Source organism: Gadus macrocephalus, chromosome 8, assembly GCF_031168955.1.
Source record: "Gadus macrocephalus chromosome 8, ASM3116895v1".
NCBI lineage: Eukaryota > Metazoa > Chordata > Actinopteri > Gadiformes > Gadidae > Gadus > Gadus macrocephalus.
The window spans coordinates 809,656-831,757 of record NC_082389.1 but is presented as its reverse complement, the minus strand read 5'-3'; the positions used below and the strand labels follow the sequence as shown (position 1 = coordinate 831,757).

At 46.2% G+C, this 22,102-nt stretch overlaps 2 protein-coding genes and 1 long non-coding RNA gene across 6 annotated transcripts; 2 read left to right on the top strand and 1 right to left on the bottom strand.

The window, feature by feature from the left end:
• The first annotated feature begins 1,424 nt into the window (after window positions 1-1,424).
• xkr4 (XK related 4) lies at window positions 1,425-4,281 on the top strand. The gene is made up of 2 exons (XM_060057916.1): window positions 1,425-3,145; window positions 3,576-4,281. The coding sequence occupies exons 1-2, from the start codon at window positions 2,481-2,483 to the stop codon at window positions 4,177-4,179; spliced, it is 1,269 nt and encodes a 422-aa protein (XP_059913899.1). The 5' UTR covers window positions 1,425-2,480; the 3' UTR covers window positions 4,180-4,281.
• Window positions 4,282-4,806: 525 nt separating this feature from the next.
• On the top strand, window positions 4,807-8,828 carry LOC132462408 (uncharacterized). The gene is made up of 2 exons (XR_009526829.1): window positions 4,807-5,360; window positions 5,437-8,828. It is a non-coding gene; the product is annotated as an uncharacterized LOC132462408 (long non-coding RNA).
• Window positions 8,829-12,885: 4,057 nt separating this feature from the next.
• Window positions 12,886-22,099, bottom strand: tmem68 (transmembrane protein 68). 4 transcript variants are annotated; one of them, XR_009526827.1, is made up of 10 exons: window positions 21,987-22,099; window positions 21,175-21,311; window positions 20,798-20,971; window positions 20,195-20,294; window positions 18,770-18,937; window positions 16,745-16,938; window positions 16,294-16,354; window positions 15,546-15,685; window positions 14,819-14,979; window positions 12,886-14,767 (listed from the first exon to the last, which is right to left on the bottom strand). XR_009526827.1 is itself a non-coding variant. In XM_060057919.1 (10 exons), the coding sequence occupies exons 2-9, from the start codon at window positions 21,232-21,234 to the stop codon at window positions 14,875-14,877; spliced, it is 1,002 nt and encodes a 333-aa protein (XP_059913902.1). In that variant the 5' UTR covers window positions 21,235-21,311; window positions 21,987-22,099; the 3' UTR covers window positions 12,886-14,808; window positions 14,866-14,874. The 4 variants fall into 4 exon arrangements, 3 of the variants coding, with proteins under 3 accessions (XP_059913902.1, XP_059913901.1, XP_059913900.1); XM_060057919.1 differs by having other exon boundaries at window positions 12,886-14,808; window positions 14,866-14,979; XM_060057918.1 differs by having other exon boundaries at window positions 14,866-14,979; window positions 21,987-22,098.
• Between the last annotated feature and the right edge of the window lie 3 nt (window positions 22,100-22,102).

The following is a 22,102-nucleotide window of genomic DNA, read 5'->3' as shown; positions in this document are numbered from 1 at the left end:
AGAGAGAGAGAGAGAGAGAGAGAGAGAGAGAGAGAGATCAAGAGAGGGAGAGAGAGAGAGAGAGAGAGAGAGAGAGAGAGAGAGAGAGAGAGAGAGAGAGAGAAAGAGCGAGAGGGAGAAGCTGAGGCGTCTAAGCGGAGAAGCAGGGGAGGAGACGAGGGGAGGAGAAGGGAGCAGGAGACGTGGGGAGGAGAAGGGAGCAGGAGACGTGGGGAGGAGAAGGGAGCAGGAGACGAGGGGAGGAGACGAGGGGAGGAGAGGGAGCAGGAGACGAGGGGAGGAGAGGGAGCAGGAGACGAGGGGAGGAGACGAGGGGAGGAGAGGGAGCAGGAGACGTGGGGAGGAGAGGGAGCAGGAGACGTGGGGAGGAGAAGGGAGCAGGAGACGTGGGGAGGAGAGGGAGCAGGAGACGAGGGGAGGAGGGAGGGGAGGAGAGGGAGCAGGAGACGAGGGGAGGAGACGTGGGGAGGAGAGGGAGCAGGAGACGAGGGGAGGAGACGAGGGGAGGAGAGGGAGCAGGAGACGAGGGAGGAGACGAGGGGAGGAGAGGGAGCAGGAGACGAGGGGAGGAGAAGGGAGCAGGAGACGAGGGGAGGAGAGGGAGCAGGAGACGTGGGGAGGAGACGAGGGGAGGAGAGGGAGCAGGAGACGAGGGGAGGAGAGGGAGCAGGAGACGAGGGGAGGAGACGAGGGGAGGAGAGGGAGCAGGAGACGAGGGGAGGAGACGAGGGGAGGAGAGGGAGCAGGAGACGTGGGGAGGAGAGGGAGCAGGAGACGAGGGGAGGAGAAGGGAGCAGGAGACGAGGGGAGGAGAGGGAGCAGGAGACGAGGGGAGGAGACGAGGGGAGGAGAGGGAGCAGGAGACGAGGGGAGGAGACGAGGGGAGGAGAGGGAGCAGGAGACGAGGGGAGGAGAAGGGAGCAGGAGACGAGGGGAGGAGAGGGAGCAGGAGACGTGGGGAGGAGACGAGGGGAGGAGAGGGAGCAGGAGACGAGGGGAGGAGAGGGAGCAGGAGACGAGGGGAGGAGACGAGGGGAGGAGAGGGAGCAGGAGACGAGGGGAGGAGACGAGGGGAGGAGAGGGAGCAGGAGACGTGGGGAGGAGAGGGAGCAGGAGACGAGGGGAGGAGAAGGGAGCAGGAGACGAGGGGAGGAGAGGGAGCAGGAGACGAGGGGAGGAGACGAGGGGAGGAGAGGGAGCAGGAGACGAGGGGAGGAGACGAGGGGAGGAGAGGGAGCAGGAGACGAGGGGAGGAGAGGGAGCAGGAGAGGGAGCAGGAGACGAGGGGAGGAGAAGGGAGCAGGATCTCTCTGAGTGACAGTGTGTCCGTGGGGAGTGCCTGCGCTGCCACTGAGCTCTGCAGTCTTTCGCGGCCGCTGAGGCCCCCGCTTGTGTTCAGGGCCGTCCGGGTGCAGCAGGTGGTGTGACGGGCCATTCAGGTCCACCTCGCACCGTGGAGCCGCGCTGAAAGGTGTACCGGGGCTACAGCGTACGGGTAGTGAGGTCTCTCTGCTGGATGGCAGGCGGGACAACGGTAAAGACCAAAGCCAATCGTGTGTACGTAGTGTGTCAGCTGGAGGGCATTTGGATTTCTGGCTGGACTTGCCCAACCCAAAATATGCCCTGAAATAATCTGCTGGTATAGAATTAAGCGGTATTACGATGAAAGTTTTATGATAAACCCATAACCCATAACATTGCTTCTGCCGCAGCAAACTGTATTGAGTTAACAAATAAAATGAGTCTTAAACAAAAAAAAACTAGAAAATATATAAAATAATAGGAGACAATACAAACCCAACCATGCTGCCTTTGCAGAAGTGAGTGTTGGATGTGTAATGACTCATTGTTAGCACTCTGTGGGTAATGAATCATCTCAGAGTACACAGTGACAGCTATATGCACGCTTTCTGTCTGAGAGATAAGTCCTCCGATAGCTGCTTTGAGCCGGGCCTCCGTCTGCCGGCACATTGAGACGTATTCTGAATAAAATGTGCGTCTGTGTGTGTCTACATGCATCTGTGCGTGTGTATGTGTGTGCGTGTGTGTATGTGTGCGTGAGTGTGTGCAAGGCATAACATTTAATAAGGAATGCCTGCCAATATAGTATCATGATATATAATATATCGACAGTAATAAAACAATTAAGCAATAAAGTTCACGCAGATCCTTCATAAATTATTACAATTCAGTATAAAGTGTTTAATCTAAACAGTGGTATGTAAATTAGGCGGAGATTGTGTTTCGTTAACCGTTGAATTAAAAACCTGGGAGTCTTTCTCCAAGGCAAAATCTCTCGTTACAAGGCTAGGCCTGAGATTTGAATTGGAAATGTCTCCTCTCTCCTCCCTGTATTTATTGATTTGGTTCCACTTAAAAATAGCTGCACTGCTTGTCAAAGAGTGCAAATATTCCACAGGAAGACGGTTAAAAAGGAGTTCAACTTCCTTCGCCTTCTTACAATCTATTTGTGTATTTGTATGTGTGTGTTTGAGTGTGTGTGTGTATGCACGTGTGTCTGTTTGTGTGTGAGTTTATGTGTGTGTCTGTGTGAGTGTGTGTGTGTGTGTGTGTGTTCGTGTGTGTGTATGTGTGCTTATTTGTGGCTGTCTGAGAGTATTTGTTTGTCTTTGTATGTGGTGTGTGTGTGTGCATGTGTGTGTATTTGTGTGCGTGTGTGTGTGTGTGTGTGTGTGTGTGTGTGTGTGTGTGTGTGTGTGTGTGTGTGTGTGTGTGTGTGTGTGTGTGTGTGTGTGTGTGTGTGTGTGTGTGTGTGTTTGTCTCCTCCAGGCATCACCGCGGCGGCCTCCCTGGTGTCCCTAGCCTGGGCTCTGGCCTCGTACCAGAAGGCGCTCCGGGACTCCCGGGACGACAAGAAGCCCGTCAGCTACCTGGCCGTGGTCATCCAGTTCTGCTGGCACTTCTTCACCATCGCGGCGCGCGTCATCACCTTCGCGCTCTTCGCATCCGTGTTCCAGCTCTACTTCGGCATCTTCATCGTGCTGCACTGGTGCGTCATGACCTTCTGGATCGTCCACTGCGAGACCGACTTCTGCATCAGCAAGTGGGAGGAGATTGTGTTCGACATGGTGGTCGGCATCATCTACATCTTCTCCTGGTTCAACGTCAAGGAGGGCCGCACCAGGTGGGCCGGCTCTGCTTCTTCTTCTGGTGGTTCTGGTTCTGGTTCTGGTTCTTCTTCTTCTTCTTCTTCTTCTTCTTCTTCTTCTTCTTCTTCTTCTTCTTCTTCTTCTTCTTCTCCTTCTTCTTCTTCTTCTTCTTCTCCTTCTCCTTCTCCTTCTTCTTCTTCTTCTTCTTCTTCTTCTTCTTCTTCTTCTTCTTCTTATACAAAAGAAAAACTTTGTTTAGGATGTAATGTTTAATGTTGAAAAGCGCCAGTGTTCAGCTGTGAGTACATTGAAGTCCCTTCTTTCCTTTAAAGACATCGACTTCAATACGTACGTGTTGTTAATCCTCAGAGTATTTGAAGTGTATATTAGCACACCCGGTGGTAACATAAGGTGCCTTTATGATAATAAGACGCGTTGAGAATGTCCTCCCGCCTGTGCCTGCAGATACCGCCTGTTCACGTACTACCTGGTGATCCTGGTGGAGAACGCCACGCTCAGCACCCTGTGGTACCTCTACCGCGCGCCGCACGCCACCGACGCCTTCGCCGTGCCCGCGCTCTGCGTCATCTTCAGCTCCTTCCTCACCGGCGTGGTCTTCATGCTCATGTACTACGCCTTCTTCCACCCCAACGGCCCGCGCTTCGGCCGCTCCCCCAGCGGCCAGGCGCTCAGCCTGGACCCCTCCGCCGCGCAGTTCTCCGCGCTGCCACCGGAGGGCGCCACTAACTCGCTGCGCTCCAACCGGGAGCGCAGCGCCACGCTGGAGCGCGACCTGGCCCAGCACTCGGAGCGCGACGGCTGCATGCCCGTGTTCCAGGTGCGGCCCACCGCCGCCTCCACGCCCTCATCGCGGGCGCCGCGGCTCGACGAGACGGTGGTCCGCATCGACCTCTGCCGCAACCGCTACCCGGCCTGGGAGCGCCACGTCCTGGACCGCAGCATCCGCAAGGCCATCCTGGCCATCGACTGCTCGCCGGCGCCGCCCCGCCTGCAGTACAAGGACGACGGCACCGTGCAGGAGCGGCTGGAGTACGAGACCACCCTGTAGCCCCGCCCGGCCAGACCCCCAGCGGACCAATCAGAACCCATTATTCACGGCGGCGGCGAAAGGGAAATTAATTCCGGGGGTAGGCGGGGGGGCAAAAGGGAAAGGTGGGGGTGTGGAGGGGCGGGGGGGGTTGGGGCGGGGGGGAGGGGGGGGGGGTTGGGGATGGGGGGTGGGGGCGGGGGGGAGGGGGGGAGGGGGATGTAGAAGCGGCGCTGTCGTGGAGGCTTCGGCCTCGTACCGGACACACAGCAGCAGCCCTGCTCTGCGTCCAATCAGGGACGGTTGGTCTTCGAGCCGCCCTCGACTCCTGCTGCTGCTTCGCCGCTCTCCGTTCGTCCTGCCGCTCTCCGTTCGTCCTGCTGCTCTCCGTTCGTCCTGCCGCTCTCCGTTCGTCCTGCTGCTCTCCGTTCGTCCTGCTGCTCTCCGTTCGTCCTGCTGCTCTCCGTTCGTCCTGCTGCTCTCCGTTCGTCCTGCTGCTCTCCGTTCGTCCTGCTGCTCTCCGTTCGTCCTGCTGCTCTCCGTTCGTCTGCTGTGTCGTGTTCGTCTGCCGCTCTCCGTTCGTTCTGCCGCTCTCCGTGCGTCCTGCCGCTCTCCGTTCGTCGTCCTGCCGCTCTCCGTTCCGCTGGCGTGGTTTGCGTATCTTCCGTCTGGCGAGAGGCGGCGTCAGGAGGAAGAGGGGAAGACAGACGGATTCCCGTCATAATAAAGGGATCTACCGTCTCTACGTGGTCATCAGCAGTGTTCTTCTTTGCCAAACGTATAGAAGGGCTCTCTTCTGCCAGAGGAGCTCGGTGGTTGTCACCCTTGGTTGTAAACTCAAAAATAAAGAAACGCGCACGCTTTTTCCGAGTGGGAACGCTTTGGAAGGCTTGGTGGAGACACCTCGGGTGCAACGCTTCCCTTCCCGAATCCAAAAGCGTCACCAACGTGGACTGAGGATAGTGGGAGTGTAAATGGGTGTCTCCTTGTTTACCGGAGGGGGGGGGGGGGGGGGCGGGGATAAACCAAAAGACTGAGAACATATAGTGGGGGTGGAGGAACATATTCAGCCAGAAAACGATCCGACAGCTCGACTCAAGTCTGAACAATTGAGCCTCACAAAAAAAATAAAACCCAGACTGGAAGTACAGTAAATGTCTTGAGGTACAGTACATGTCTTGAGGTACAGTACATGTCTTGAGGTACAGTACATGTCTTGAGGTACAGTACATGTCTTGAGGTACAGTACATGTCTTGAGGTACAGGACATGTCTTGAGGTACAGGACATGTCGGGGACTCTGGCTGCCGAAGAGAGGAGGACAGCGAAGGGGAAACAGCAGATAAGAACTGACAGCCATCAGGGGGGACGATAACCCGGGAATGGACCGGAGGCAGAGAGGAGATGAGGAGACCACCGTCGGAGATGAGAGAGATGGGCACAAAGTGCAGACCAAGCAGGTCTCTCTTCAGAGATACGAAATAAGATACAAAACCGACAAGATACACATCAGGATGTACAATACTCCATTATGATATAACACAACATGCAGCATTTTATATTACATGACATAGAGGCAGTGTACTGCACCCGTTCTACTTTGTGAGGGTAAACGAACCACATACTAACCGTACAAGTGTGCATTTCTCCACAATCGTGTGTCTGTGTGTGTGTGTGTGTGTATGTATGTGTGTTCTTGTGTGTGTGTCTGTGTGTGTATGTGTGTCTGTCTATCTTGGTTAGAATGTAGACACTCTTTGCTGTATTTTGATTACTGAGGGGAAACATTTACTGTTGTGTTTCTGTTTCCCTATCAACACGGGCTCTTATTCAGAACATGTTGACATTGGGCCTGCATCAACATTACTAACGTGTTACAATTTGTGAACAACACCAGTAACTGGCTGCAATGACTGCATGAGAAATTGTACAAAGTGAAGTGCTAACAGTTTTTGTTTGTCATTTTACGCACACACACACACACACACACACACACACACACACACACACACACACACACACACACACACACACACACACACACACACACACAAATGTAACAGTCCCTATGATGTACCAAACACAACACGAGCCTGGTATGCAGGTTGAGACAAACGGTTAGGACTAAGGAGAGCCAATGAGATCCCTACACGACCGCACTTAGTCAAAAAAAGATGACATCGCTTTCTGGTGGAAGCAAAAGAAAGCACAGCATGTCCACAAGAAGCCCGGATCTACCGTATATCTGACCGCCACTTGTGCGCCATGTTTACAACATAGGACTCCAGTTGTCTCTCTCCCAAACAAAAAATCAAAGAAACCTTTTTTACAGTTGTCAGCATAAGCAAATATTATCCTGCAAGGTGTGTTTTGTTTTTTTGTTTTTTCATATTGCATAAACCACGATGTGGCTTTTGTTTCTATGTGTTGAAAGCAAAATAGCACAAGTGGACTCAAGATAGCGGTCAGAAAATCGTAATCCGTTCCACTTGCCTGACCTAGACGTGCGAAGCGAAACCGTGCTTCTCCTTGTTTTAGTAGGAGCTACAATGCTAGCCTAACGAGTTGGCTTAAGCTAGTTAGGCTAATTAACCTTCTAAATGTGTATGCATGAAGTTGATACGGAGAATGAGAGGTGATAGATGTGATCGGAATACTAGTTTTCTGTATTCATATGTGCCTGTCAGCCACACAGTGAGGGAAATGACGTGCACGTAGTAATTGTATCGACCTACAGAAGGCCTTAGTACATTTCTCTACAATCCTACTGTCACGGCAACACATGTGAATACATTCATTCAGTTATCAGTTACAAGAGATGTTGGCCATTCTCATCATTCATCAGGTACATGCCTGGTAACACTTTTTATAAGGGTTCATTAATTAACCATGAATCAACATTAGTTGATGCAGTTATGTGCATCATGTTATATTAACTAACCGTAAATGAACAGTTTGCTGATGCGTCTAGTAATCATTTACTAATGGTATTCATGTTAACTAGGGTAATTATGTATGCATTATTTAATGCATACAACCGCTGCTTCTCCCCTTATCTCATACCTATCACTGAAAACGAAAAGGGAAAGAAATGGGAAAACATCCTTGAAAAACACAAAGCAATACTGAGATTGTCAACTAACTAACTACCTAAGTACACTTTGACTTACAAGCACTGAACCACAATACAAAAACCCATCCCCTGTGCTAATGCTATATAGTCAAGCTAATGACTGCATTAGATAATGTTAATTTATGGTTAATTAATGGACCCTTATTGCCAAGTGTTACCAGTGACCTTGGTAATGCAAGGTAACCTTAGTTGCTACGTGTGTGTAATTATATTATTGAATACGTATGACATATATTCCACTGGCTCGTACAAAGGGTAAAATAATAAGGGTCCCCCTTATTATATTAATCTTTATATAACTTGTCTTACTCTCAGCACAACCAGTTTTTAATTTATTTTTATATTTTTCTTTTTTTACATATTTATTTGCCGTGTGTGTGTGTGTGTGTGTGTGTGTGTGTGTGTGTGTGTGTGTGTGTGTGTGTGTGTGTGTGTGTGTGTGTGTGTGTGTGTGTGTGTGTGTGTGTGTGTGTGTGTGTGTGCTCGTGCACATGCGCGCGCGCGCGTGTGTTATCCGTCTACAGTTTGCCTCGCGCAACATTATATAACGTCCAAGGCTGACGCCATTTGTGTTTGAGATGAAGGTTTAAAAGATTCAGGTCCCGGAGTCATTTTGTATCACAAACGTGGCATGAAAATTCAATTTTTGCCTTCATTTTTTTTTTTACAATTTCAGTTAAGCGTAGTCATTTAATGTAAATAGTATTTGTATTTAGTTGCTGCTTCACATTCTTTCACCTATGGCTTTTCACGCAGGGCGTTATTATAGGTTCAAAGCATGGTGACACAGAGGTCCTTTGTTCTCTCTTGGACATTAGGACAAGGAGGAGGTCTCCATGCGCCAAACATGACGGATTACACAGTCAGTGGAGATGACTGCTAGAGGCTAAGTACTGTAACACTTAAGAGTAGCACAACAACAGCAACAGCACTTGCTGTGTTTGGAAGCACCAGAGCAATGGCTGCACTGAGCCTCGGGAGCCTTTGAGCCTCTCAAAGGAACTCACTTTATTTTTTCATGTATTTCTTTTTCTGTGACCCGACCTCTAGAACGGCTTGTTTGAGCGTGAGATTGAAGATGATTGGTTACTTTGTAAAAGTCCAGTTTGAATTGGGCAAAATTAAGATCAACACCCACAATACAGGCCAAAACCATCTTAACGTTAATCACAACAAAGCCTTTTTGAACGAAGGGTCATAAAATGTAGATAAATTGTCTTGGACTAATCTTAATAAACCAGTGATTAAGTCAGTAATGTTATTTGTAATCCTTAATGAGCACATGTTCTTTAGATCACTTTAGAGTTTTTGCTGTGGTCAGTTTAAATCTATCAGCTGAGTTGGCCTAACTGTTAAAAAATATATATGTGTTCCCTAACTGATCTGAACTTCAGATAAAAAGTTGTAATGTAGTGCTTTTTGCAGAAGGTTATCTACGTATGTTGGTTACATTTTTTGCTTTTCCACTAAAATCATACTAGCTTTGCTTACTGTTTCAACAAGGCTTTTACCTTCAGATTGCATCAAATTCAACTCAACTCTCTCATCGATACCAATTAAGCTAATCATATTGTATTTCATCAGTTACAATTGTTTTGAATCCTAAAGTGTTCAGGTCCCGTCCTTCCAGGGAGAACTGTATACAATACAGGCGCAAATAACCTGCAAGCAATCTGGCCTTTGCAAACAGGGTTCTACTGTATCACAGAGGTCTTTATCACAGAAGGGTGACACCAGGGGTGTGTCTCATCACGTTAATTATGGCACAGCCCCATACCAATAATTAACTTAACGAGCTACACATGTGTTCCCTACTCTTAACACCTCTGCAATGAAGGCATACAGACATGCTTTTGTATACGATTATTAGTAACTTGAGATTCAGGGAAATACAAAACATGAACATATTTTATTTTTATTTATTATATATTTCGCCATGTACACAGGTACTAGGAATTCTTTCTCTGCTTTTGACCCATCCGGGTAGCCGGTGAACACACAGAGGTCCACACACAGAGGTCCACACACAGAGGTCCACACACAGAGGTCCACACACAGAGGTCCACACACAGAGGGGCACACACATGGGGGCACACCTGCCCTCCCGGAGCAGTGCGCTGCCGCGGTGCAGCGCCCGGGGAGCAGGGGGGTTTCAGATGCCTTGCTCAAGGGCACCTCATCCGTGGATTTTCTCAGGATTCGAACTGGCCACCCTCCAGTTACCAGTCCAACTCCTTCACCATTATGCCACAGATGCCCCCACATATTCTTCTGTGATCCGTGTTAATCTGAAAATGGGGAATAAAAGGTTTCACCAAACTATAAGATATGAGCACACTCGGATGCAATTTTGTTACCTTATCTGCATTGCATAATTGTTGCCATTCTCGGGTGAAATTGTGTAACTACCAAGTCATTGCAATGGCAGGAGACGTGTGCGCACTTATTTATATTCTAAGCTTTGGAAAATGACGTCATTCTGTCCATTAATTAATTGTACGCAATATCTCAAATGATTGACTGTGTGTTATAAAGGCAGTCTTATTGAATCAAGGTTTCAGGGTTCCTTTAAACTATACGCAGCAACCAACACACGATAGACTCCTTTTTGGACGGTCGCACAGGTTGACAGTAGCACTCACACAATAACTAAAATGACTTGGTGGGGTGTCTCTCCCCTAACTGTTTTTTTTATATTTTAAGGAGATTTTCATTCAAAATAGGGAACGAAAAACGTAAAGGTAACATACGACTTCAATTGGCTGAACTCTGTCTCACAAAATGTCCTACATTCCCTCGGTTACTGTGTACAGGTCCCACTTGGGTTTCATTTGGATCATTATTTGTCTAAGCAATTTTTGCGTCATCGACACTGTTAAGATTTCTTCACCATATGCAGACATAATAACGGTTGTGGTGTACATGGAAGCTACCTCATCTCTAGTTGACATGCAGGATCAATTCTGCCAAGCCAGCGGCAGATCGGATTGGTTTTCACGTCCATATTTTCATTTCTTTGCAGTGATTGCTATGCAAGGCAACACTTGCGGAGGACCGGTTGCCTCCAGAAGCAATGGTGTGTGGAGTAGTGCACAGGTGGTAGTTAACAGGTGGTAGTTAACAGGTGGTAGTTCACAGGTGGTAGTTCACAGGTGGTAGTTCACAGGTGGTAGTTCACAGGTTCAGCCCTGTTGGTCCATGTTATTATTTTTTTCTTAGTGCAAAAAAACATAGATCGTTGATAATACATGATCATCGTTAACTGTACAACTGTGAAAATGATACTAGAGAAATTTAAGGAATGAATAATTAATGGAATTATATGAATTTAACAAGATACTACGTAGAGCGTTAGGTGTGAATGGGCGCGAGGGCAGGCAGTGCTGGGTGAGACGGGATGACGTCATTCTGGTACTCATCTGTCGCCATGGTAATAAGCTGCTTGTACAGGGTCGGTTCACCTAAAGACATATGTTGTTAATCTCTTCCTTATTTCAACCTCATCAGTCAGGACATTCTTTTATCCCCTATATGTCCCAAAGTGGTCTATGTGTGTGTGTGTGCGTGCGTGCCTGTGTGTGTGTGTGTGTGTGTGTGTGTGTGTGTGTGTGTGTGTGTGTGTGTGTGTGTGTGCGTGTGTGTGCGTGTGCGCGTGCATGGACGTGCGTGTGTGCGCGTGAGACTTCAAGAGTATTTTTTCTTTGGACACTTTTCAGTGGCATTAATCGGTGGAAGTAGTTACTGTGCTTACACTTGGTCCGGAGGCACATAGTATACGTGTTTGATCTTCTTTGCCAATGCGTGAGAAGGGTGACGATCGCAATGTTCTTTTCCACCCGGAGCTTCCCACGTTTTATGCGCTGACTTAACAACGCCAGGTCGACCGATGTCTTTGGTGAGAGTAGTGCCAGGTCCCGAGGCAAAGAGATGTTTCATCTTGGCAGCGAAACAACTCCCATCATGTCCTACTTCTGAGCGTAGGCCCTCCAGAGAACTGAGAACTAGAGACATGACCGGGGTCCGCCAATGGACAGGGGCTGCATTTACACAGGACAAGTAAAAGCAATAACTCCGATCCTACTTACTACCTTTGAGCCAGTCGCGGCCGGGTCAGTCGGAGTCGTGACAGTCCAATTCACTTCATCCGGTCAAGAGAGAGCACATTCTGTACTTTCTTCTCCTGGTTTGTCTGTGTAAATCCAGCCTTGAGTACGAGCACAGTAACAAAAAAAAAAAGAGTATTTTGGCAATGTGGGCATTTCGTGTCGTTGTTGACTTAAACACACTGTACAGACAAAGTCCATTTAAAACGGATTCAGTTCGCAAAGAATTGAGGTTCACAAATGATAGACTTAAGAACCCGTAACAAGTGTAATCTATTTGTAAATAAGTGTATTCAAAATGTCCATGTTGAAAAAAGAAACATTCCTTTCTTCTGAGTTGTGATCGTGAAGGGGGTCTTTAGGAGTTCCATCCACCTTGACGGTTGTTGCTATGGGCAACCGCAGAGTAAAACATAGTGTGGCGTATTTGGTGTATTTAAAAAAGACAAAAGATGAAAGACAAAAAACCTAACCAATGATATTTTCAGCAGTTTGCATTGTGTGATACAAGTCTGAGGTGAGAAAAAATGTTCTAATGAAAGAAGTCGATTTTATTGTAAAAAAAACACCAAAAAAAACAATGAACAGTAAAAAAAATAACATGACATTTTTGTATATAATGGATTTTTGTAAATTTTTATTTGAATCTGATGCAACACACAAGTACCAAAATGCATTTAATAAAGTACACTGTGGTCATTTTCCTAGCCTAACGTTTTTTTTCCTTGCTTGGATTTGTCAATTTAATTGAGTTGTTGGTAAATAGGAAGAATCCTTCCCAATCATTTCTCCTTTTCAGTTTGTGTGCATGAATTCATTTCGGTCTTAACTGTAGACCCTGCACACCTTTGACTCATTCAAGTATCCAGTTCTGAAAACTTTCTAGAATAATGTCTGCGTCGGAGACACCGATATTAAAGAGATTATTTATTTTATGTTTATTTGACAGGGACGACGCACAATATATAATTGAGCAAGATTCTAGCAACAAGGCTAATTTACATCTGTGGTCCTTGGAGAACACTATTCTGTTAAACGTTTATGGAAATTCCAGAAATCTAAAGGATGTCTTATAATTAAAATACAAACCATTCAATTGAATGACTGCAACATATAGCCTATGTAAATAAATACAACATAATATTATCTACAAGGGCGACAGAATACATTACATATATTTGTGATCCCTAAGAGCTTTTTACCCCTTCTGAGTTACATTCATGAAGTATATGAATGGAACAAAACTCAAAATACATTAATTAATAGTGAATATGTTAGAGAGATATGCCTGTTCATGTACTTATATCTTCATAGATAAATTATTTATATTATACTGATCGGAGTTCACTTGTTGAGTTACCTTAAATAGTGAACCTTGGAAAGGTCAAGTACACCAGAGTTAATGAAGCCCCTTGAATATTTAACAGTTGGAATCATGGCCTTAGCTTCAACTCTCTGCTCTCCATAGATCAGAAACCACAGTGGACCAACGTCATAGTAAAATATATTTATTCAGGATGACTTCACAGTCCTGGATCGCAATAGTTTGCAATTGGACCTCCGATTTTTGAAAGTGCAAATAGTGTATATTACATCATTTGACAGTACATTTAATGAAAAATCTCAAAAAATATAAATAATTGATGGGTTAGACAGGCTTTTTTTTGTCACACATGTATAACATTTAAATATTTTGTAATTGACAAAAAATATTTTTCACATAAAAAAAGGCATAAAACGATTTTACCCTAAATAAACCAAACATTGGCAGTTCAATTTGAAAGTAGGCAAAAACGGTAGAATCAGAGTAGTTCAATAAAAGGAATAGAAATATACAGCCAGATACAAACACTATACACCACAATACAATTCAGTGGCAAAACAACACCTTGGCGCAAACATGACCAATTGATCAATACATTCTGTACATGGCAACACACCAGTTCAACACAGGTTCATCTAAAGCTGCATCAACACACATTACACTGCACAGACAAACCATTACATATTCATAACCAATGATGCATACAGCCAAATATATTTACGGCCATTTCCTTACCCTAGGTTACTCTTCATTCAGCGTTGCACATTCTCCCGACAGAAGTCAAAGAACATGCCATCAACTGCTACCAAGGGGACAAACAGCCCATTGCCGAATCCCTTCAATAGCTAACACGTGCAGCCCACTGCGTGCTAGGGTTGTCTGAGTGTAGCTGCAAAGTTGTCGCTTTCATTGGACAGAAAGCACTGCACTTCCAGAACTGCTACGCCAAGCAGCAGTGACACTGCGCTTCACTCGTGACCTTCTTATAGGGCCTTGTTTGAGATGATCATTACTAAAGTTGGATAAAATAAAACGCCTAAAACCAAAGAGGCTTCAACCCCCTGGAAGTACAACATATACACAATGTATTGGATTTACTTCAGTCTTGAGAATATGGATATTTTCGTGGAAAATAAATTATAATTTTAAGCGAAAGTGATCGGCACCAAGTAATATTTTGAAGATCTAAAGGGTTACATGTATAGAAAATAATGAGGTTTTCCCCCCCCCCCACATAATTTTAAATACTGTACAATGATCAGCCTTAGCTATGCTCAAGGTAAAAAAAAAAAAGATATACATATTTCTTTCGAGCTATCTGATTGGTCGAAAAAAAACAATGTATTTCGAGCGATCTGATTGGTCAAATTCGTCCTATAAAGGAACGATGCACACCCCTAGTAGTTATGTTTATTTGATAACCACTGTTCTACTTAGGGACATTTTAAAACGTATGTGTGTGATTCTCTCTCGTCAGTGTGAGTGTGATGCTGTTCTCCTCTTGTCAGTGTGAGTGTGATGCTGTTCTCCTCTCGTCAGTGTGAGTGTGATGCTGTTCTCCTCTCGTCAGTGTGAGTGTGATGCTGTTCTCCTCTCGTCAGTGTGAGTGTGATGCTGTTCTCCTCTCGTCAGTGTGAGTGTGATGCTGTTCTCCTCTCGTCAGTGTGAGTGTGATGCTGTTCTCCTCTTGTCAGTGTGAGTGTGATGCTGTTCTCCTCTTGTCAGTGTGAGTGTGATGCTGTTCTCCTCTTGTCAGTGTGAGTGTGATGCTGTTCTCCTCTTGTCAGTGTGAGTGTGATGCTGTTCTCCTCTCGTCAGTGTGAGTGTGATGCTGTTCTCCTCTCGTCAGTGTGAGTGTGATGCTGTTCTCCTCTCGTCAGTGTGAGTGTGATGCTGTGATAGTATTCTTCTCCTCTTGTAAGTGGTAGTGAGATAATGTTCTTCTCCTCTTGTGAGTGCTGGTGCAGGTCTCAACGTGCCCTCACTGTGTTCCTGAGGGTCCAGCAGCGCTCTGCTGACCCCTCACTGTGTTCCTGAGGGCCCAGCAGCGCTCTGCTGACCCCTCGTTGTGTTTCTGAGGGCCCAGCAGCTCTCTGCTGACCCCTGACCCTCACTGTGTTCCTGAGGGCCCAGCAGCGCTCTGCTGACCCCTGACCCTCACTCCTCTTTGTGTTTGGAGGGGAAGCGCTCGAGCAGGGCCCGGAGCACGTTGCCCGGGATCTCCTGGTGGCGGTCCACGAGCGACTGCACCGCCTGCTGCACCTGGTGGCCGGAGGGCGACACTGCGTCAGTAGAGCTGGTATCGTGGATACCAGGAACTCATTCAGAACACGGTCGAATCAAAACCACGGGGTTCCCTTTAAGGTTCACACAGCTACAGGGAGGCACAGGAGACGGCCCTGGTTAAGAGACCTGTGTACATCAGAGCCTCTAGGACGGCTCTGGAGAACCGAGCCGACTATATGCTGTTACGAGCAAACGTCCAAAGTGTAAGAGACTAGAAAAAAGCAGAAAGACACCTTCGTTTTTCTGCTTTTTTCCCTTCTTTGCATTAATGATGACATGACATGTAGTATGGAAACAAAATAAAGACGTGCTTGATTAATTACACATGTAGGAGTTAATAATCACAGTCTTGTGGAACAGTAGATGACAAGGATGCACCAATAAAATATCCTCTACAGCAGAGCGTGGTCAAGAGTTTGTCCCGAAAGAAACCTACAGAATGACAAGTTGCCTTCCATAATGATTCAAATACATTTATGGAGGGCAGCCTCTCCAGTGTGTGCACCTCTATGGAGGACATCGTATTCAAAAGGCATACTTACTTTAGCTGCTAATTCCACAGCGTTTACGTTGGGGTCGTACGGGATCGGATCCCCCAAGTAGGTACGGAACTTGACCGGAAAGCCACCATAAATCGGAGCGAACGGCAGTCGAAACCGCTCATAAAGCCAACGGAAAAACTCTACGGGGAGAGAAACAACATGCCAACGTCAGTATAAGTAGATAAGGGAATATAAGTGAGTAAGAGTTAAAGGTGCTGTAGGGAGAATACACAATACACTGTATACACAATAAGCTATCATTTGAGTTTAACTTAATCAGCTGGCTATGAAATGCTCTCTGAGAATATCTGGGGGGGGGGGCTTTGCATATTTTCTAAATCCTGCTTTCTTCTGATCTCAATGCTTCGTTCTTACCTACGGTACATATAAGGGCGGGGTAAGGGCCATGAGCTAGCATAGCGGGAAATGCAGATAGGAGGTGCTTAGAGCGGACAGCCCTTCAGCGGCTGAGTGACCACAGATTAGGCAGGGAGGGAACGTTGGCCTTCTGATAAGCACATGGCCCGTGGGACAGATTCAAGTATATATACTGTTTATATATATATATATATATATATATATATATATATATATATAAATAAATAGGAAAATAGGAACAAGGAATTGAATCTGTACATGCTGTCGCTGTGTTACCCGTCACACCTTGGATCCACTGGAGGAATGAACATGAGGGTTTGTTCAACATAAGGCTGGGATACCGTGTGTAAACTGCTCGTTCGGCACTTACTCAGCCTTCCCAGCGATCTGAAGCCTTCCCGCAAATTCCGCGTGAACATCGGAATGATGGGCTGCGAGAGGGAGAGGCGGAGAGGAGCGTGGTTACCATGGGGTCAAAGGGCATTGACGTGGCTCAGCCCCCCACCTCAGGAGCGCTCTGCCTCATGACGGCCAACTGCCAGCTCCATCATCACTTTCAAACCTCACCTGAAAACGTCTACTCAGACAAGCCTACTCCCTTTCTTTTTAAGTCAGCTGCCTTCTTGGGACTACAATGACCCCACTCTGTTCTCTTGTACACCGTTCTATTATGTTTGTAGGCGCTCATAAATAAAATGCATTATTATTATTATTAGCTTTAAATAAAACGAACAAACAAAATGGCCTCATTGCGCAGACGCTCAACGACAGCGACGGCGATGATGAGGCTGACGAGGGCGTGGGGTGGGCGGCGGCCTTACCACCTGGGCGTCGATGGCCACCTGGGCGAAGCCCCGGCGGTGGCCCCAGATCAGGGGGTACGTCTCGTCGCTGAACAGCGCCTCCCGCACGCCGCCCGGCGAGATGCCCAGCAGGTGGCCGCCGCGCAGCGCCCGCACGCACTCCTCCTGGGGCCCGTGGATCACGCTGAACACCTCCAGCAGGGGCTTGATGCCTGGGACGGGACGGGGAGCCAGACCCAAGCAGAGGAGGCCAGAGTCAGGAGCAGACGGGGAGCCAGACCGAAGCAGAGGAGGCCAGAGTCAGGAGCAGACGGGGAGCCAGACCGAAGCAGAGGAGGCCAGAGTCAGGAGCAGACGGGGAGCCAGACCGAAGCAGAGGAGGCCAGAGTCAGGAGCAGCGGAAGACAGAGCGACAACTAACCATGTGTTGGTGGTGTGGTCGTCTAGCAACAGGGTTGGAGTGTGTTTGTTAGTGTGTGTGTGTGTGTGTGTGTGTGTGTGTGTGTGTGTGTGCTGTTGTGAGTGTGTGTGTTTTGTTGCGCGTGTGTGCGTGTTTTGTTGTGTGTGTGTGTTTTGTTGCGCGTGTGTGCGTGTTTTGTTGTTTGCGTGTGTTTTTGTGTGCGTGTGTGTGTGTGTGTGTGTGTGTGTGTGTGAGTGTGTGTGTGCGTGTGTGCGTGTACGTGAGCGTGCGTGCGTCTCATCCCACTAATGTGTCCAGCATGTAGTCATAACTCCTCATAAAGGTGCTAGAGCACATGCTGTGCTTCTACTATATATACTCTAGTTTATTTTTAACCTTTTTGCTTTGCTACGTTTTCTATTTATACCTTCATTACAACTAGTCTGCCTCTGACGTCTGATTTATGAGACTTAGTAAAACCCACTACCTCAGTGACATTGTGCTAAGCGACATTGTGTTCGTACAAAAAGAAAGGCTTGTACAAATTACAAAAGCTGAAAAGCGACCTGACAATGCCGAAACATTTAGTGAGTTACCGACAATATCTAAACGTATTGTAGCCCCTGCTGGGACAAAGACGTGTTTTCGTTATTAACTTTGTAATTTATACATCTAGCAAGCCTTAAACAAGTCATAGGAAATAAATTGTAATGCAATGATTTGTAGCTTGTCGTTTACCATTCATTACTTATTGGTTATTATTGCTAATCAAATATGGACATTTGTATCCTTCTACGACAGTGTGTGGATGTTACACTTCACAGTGTTCTCCAACACAGCCCTGACCCTGAACCAGCCAGACAAAGGGTTTTTACACTAACATTTCTAATATTGATCTGTACAGATTTGTTGCTACTTGCACAATAAAACTTTTCCATCATATATGTTATTTTATGTCAGAGGCTTTAATCACCATTCCCGTGGTCATAGTCCTGCACTCAGTCTACTAATTACATTTGAAGAATCACATCATTGCAGGAGGCCAAACTATAATTGGATTGTTTGTTTTCATGTAATCAAGCACTGTGGGAACTATTTGTTTCTAACGCTTCCATATGTTGATTTGTTCACAGAAACAGATTAACATATGGAACAATTAAGGCTTTCCATATGCTGAGATGAGATCATGATTCATCTTCCTTACGGATACTGTAATCCTGGTAATTTAATCCTGTCTTTATCCTACCTTGTTCTACCTCCAAACATATTGGTACAAAAAACATTAAAGCTTTTCTGAGTTGAAACAAGGATTAGCACTGAAGATTATGCCGTCTTCCTGGTAATTTGATTGTGCGTTATGTGAGTCTGTGTGTGTTTGTGTGTGTGTATGTATGACTAAGTGTGTGAGTGCATGTGCGAGCATGTCTGCGTGTCTGCCTGCCTAGCGAAGTGTGTTCTTGCGTGCGTGTGTGGGAATTTAAATACAGGATTACGCCTCTGTTATGACGATGAATATCCTAAAAGGGGCGACACCACACTGGGCTTCTACCGACGATAAGAGGGTTGTGCTTCCATCTAGAGCGTGACATCTCCCCTTTAAGAATAATGTATACCCCCTGAATGCATATGTAGCCCAGGCATACCTGGGATCTTAAAGACGAGGTGGTCGGCGACCGAGTGGCAGGTGCGCCCCTTCTGGAGGATAACACTGGCCAGGAAGTAGTAGTAGTCAATGGGGATGGCTCCATGGTAGTACACGATCAGCGCCGGCCCTTCTTCTGGGATCTTCTCCATGCCATGGATTTCATAACCTGACAATGAAAAAGTTACAAATAGGTCAAATTTTCAAAAGCTGACCGCTTTATTAAATTTCATTTTGGTCTTTGAAACGCACGGCGGATCACTTCGTTGGAAAATACTGTAACGTATAAAGAAAGCACGCGTTGGGCTAGCAGGCTTGAAGGCAGGCACTTGTGATAGTTGAACATTGAGTCTTTAGCCTGAGCTGGGGGGGACTTTAGCTACAGCTGGGGCGCCCAGCACGCGCTTAGGCTAAGGATTTCTAAATACCACAACAGATTAAATGTGCCATTATAACCAGCCTCCTTGTCCTCTTCTTTAACACTCTAGTGTCAATAAACATATTATAAATGGCCGTTTTCACAAGTACATTTGTGGACCACTTTTAGTTCTGCCTTTAGGCCGCTGAGTGTGGGAATTTCCTCAGTTAAACACCGGCAGTATCACGCTCATATGTGTGAGTTTCTGCACTAGGGAGTGTTTTATGGCTCTGTATGCCGGGTCTACCAATACTCTCCTGTAACGTTCAGTCCACTGTCAGTAAATGGTGCTGGTGCAGAACAGAGGTTCAAGTTAAATCATTGACCTGAAGATGGACTATTGTTGGACACGGTTCTTAATGTTGGACATTGACACCGGATCAAGTTTCGACATAGTAGTCAACAAACTAGAAGGAAAACCGTTCACTGGGACTTGTTAGCAGGTTCATTTGTGTTTTTCTTCAGAATCATTCAAACCATCAACCAAACAAATGATATGCCACCAGAGGGAAGCTCTACTGCCTTGTTTATCCGTCACATCTGGAATAAACATCAAAACATCAGAACATAATTTCCCTACTTTGATATTTGTGTACCTGTTTTGAATCAAAATATGCTCAGCTTCGTGACTTGTTGAGGCTTCTTTAGTGTTCTCGCCGTTGTGTTTTTCCAGTTTAATAGATGTTTGTTTGTTTGTTTGTTTGGGGTCGTTTGATGTTTACTTCTGTTGTGCAACAGACGGTGACTCACTAACCGCGATCATCACAAGCACGCACGTGCCCACTGCCACACACACACACACACACACACACACACACACACACACACACACACACACACACACACACACACACACACAGTTCCAAGATAAATGTCAAAACGTTAATAAACTTTGTGCTTTGCTGCTCGTTCACGATTTAAAACAAAATATTATTTAACAGCACTGAGAGATAAATGAAATCCAAGCGAGCGTTCCATGGCCATTCCCACTGGGCCCGTGACCCCTACCATGCCATATGGCGCCGTGGCCATCCCAGAGAGTAGCCAGGGTCTTCCTTGCGCCGTCCCAGAGGTTGTTGCAGTACGCGTCCTTCAGTTGGTTCTTCCTCTGCGGGGCCGAGACACACAGACGGTTCACACGGGTCACAGCAACAGGCTAAAGAATCGGTATTCTCCGTTTTCCACGACTGTACTGTTTTTCAAAACAACAATCCAAGGGAAATCCTGGTTTTAACATGGTCACTGGGACTTCCAGGTTTACTAACTGCAATGTAAGCACGGAAGTCGGGCTACGCTCCCGGTTTTCCCTCCCGGAGGGAAATAGTATTGATTTTTTTATTTGTTGATCATTATAATAATTAGGAGAGGTGCCCTGCCTAGCTCAAATTATCTTTGAATAATACAAATATAATAATTCATGTATTATATTTGTAATATAGCTTGATGACAATACTGCAATAAACGTAAATGTGAAACAAAAAGTTTGGACAAACTTGCTATGCATGTGTTTGAACATGATAATGTTCAAACACAAATGTATAGGATGTATAATATATTTCAAAGCAAAACTGGATTAGGAGTCTCTAAAAATCCTCAAAGCAGGGTTTGTACCTTAAATACGTGGACAAAGAGTATGGAGAGGTAGAGGAGGATGACGATGAGGAAGGGCAGGATGAAGACCACAGCCAGAGGGGTGAAGACCCACAGCAGGTACTCCATGACACTGAGGTAATCCTCGGCCTTGCCCAGTCCAGCCCACTGCTCCAGTGAATGGAAGACACACAGCTGGGCGGAGACACATCACAGCCTTATGATCAACACCTGAGATCACCGTTAAAACGTAGCACCCTCCAAATAGTCCAAATTCATTTGGACTATTTGGAGTGGTATTTGATAGCCCAAATACATGTATCCAACTAGTCCAAATGGGACAAGTCACACACACACACACACACACACACACACACACACACACACACACACACTACCAGGAAGGAGGTAAAATCTTCCGCTGTGGCCAGGCAGGACTGGTTCCCGACGTCTGACATACTGGTATCTCTGCCAGCAACCAGTCCGAGAGCTGACCAGCTCCAAGTCCCACAGCTTAGCTCAGAGCAGGCTGACCCTAGTAACAGGAAGGGCACCAAACAAATAAACATAACATGTTTCACAAGCATAACACACTCAGGGAACGAGTTCGGCCTGGAAATTATTCTTGTTTTTTGTTGTTCGGATGCATAGTGATAGCTACTGAAATTGTGTACATATTTTGAGTTGAATTTAATGCAATCATATCAAATGTGGTAAAGGAACATAATGTGCCATTGCAAATGCTAAACCAAGACATGCATCGTATAATCCGTGTAACATTTTTTATGTATCAATAAGGGTTAAAACCGCAATATTTTAAAGCTGTTTGCAACACTATCTTAATAGTACTGCAGAACCTTGGGTCCTAGCGGGCAAACGCAACAACAATCATTAGGACGTGGCCACATTTACCAACATGGGCTCCGCTAACTGAGCATAAATATTCTACTTCATTTAGGTTTATTTATTTATTTTATAAAAAATATAATTACGGCGATTGACAGGTCTTGAATATATCCAATCGATCGATAACACATTATAATGTCATTTGACAGCAACCTCGGGCTGACATTATGAAGTTACTGGGACATTTTCAACATCAAAATTGAATTCAACAACGATGTCTACTTTGCTTTTAAGCCGATTAGAAAGATGGGACAATCATGCATTTCTTGTACAATACATATCCACGAAATCTCCAGATTCTTACCTTTTAATTAATATTTAGTTTGAATCATCAGCTGCCGGGTAGACATGAAAGAAGTAGCGATAGACTGATCTACCCGGACCCTTCTCGGGCGACACTCCTACCCCGGAAATCATCCG

Bases quoted from the DNA above. Each gene is read 5' to 3' on its own strand.
- xkr4 (XM_060057916.1), top strand. From the start codon at position 2,481: ATGTGTGTGTTTGAGTGTGTGTGTGTATGCACGTGTGTCTGTTTGTGT. The intron at 3,146-3,575 runs GTGGGCCGGCTC...CTGTGCCTGCAG, and splicing joins GTCAAGGAGGGCCGCACCAG to ATACCGCCTGTTCACGTACT.
- tmem68 (XM_060057917.1), bottom strand. From the start codon at position 21,234: ATGTCAGACGTCGGGAACCAGTCCTGCCTGGCCACAGCGGAAGATTTT. The intron at 16,355-16,744 runs GTAAGGCCGCCG...TCCCTCTCGCAG, and splicing joins TGGCCATCGACGCCCAGGTG to CCCATCATTCCGATGTTCAC. The intron at 15,686-16,293 runs GTAAGTGCCGAA...CTCTCCCCGTAG, and splicing joins CAGATCGCTGGGAAGGCTGA to AGTTTTTCCGTTGGCTTTAT.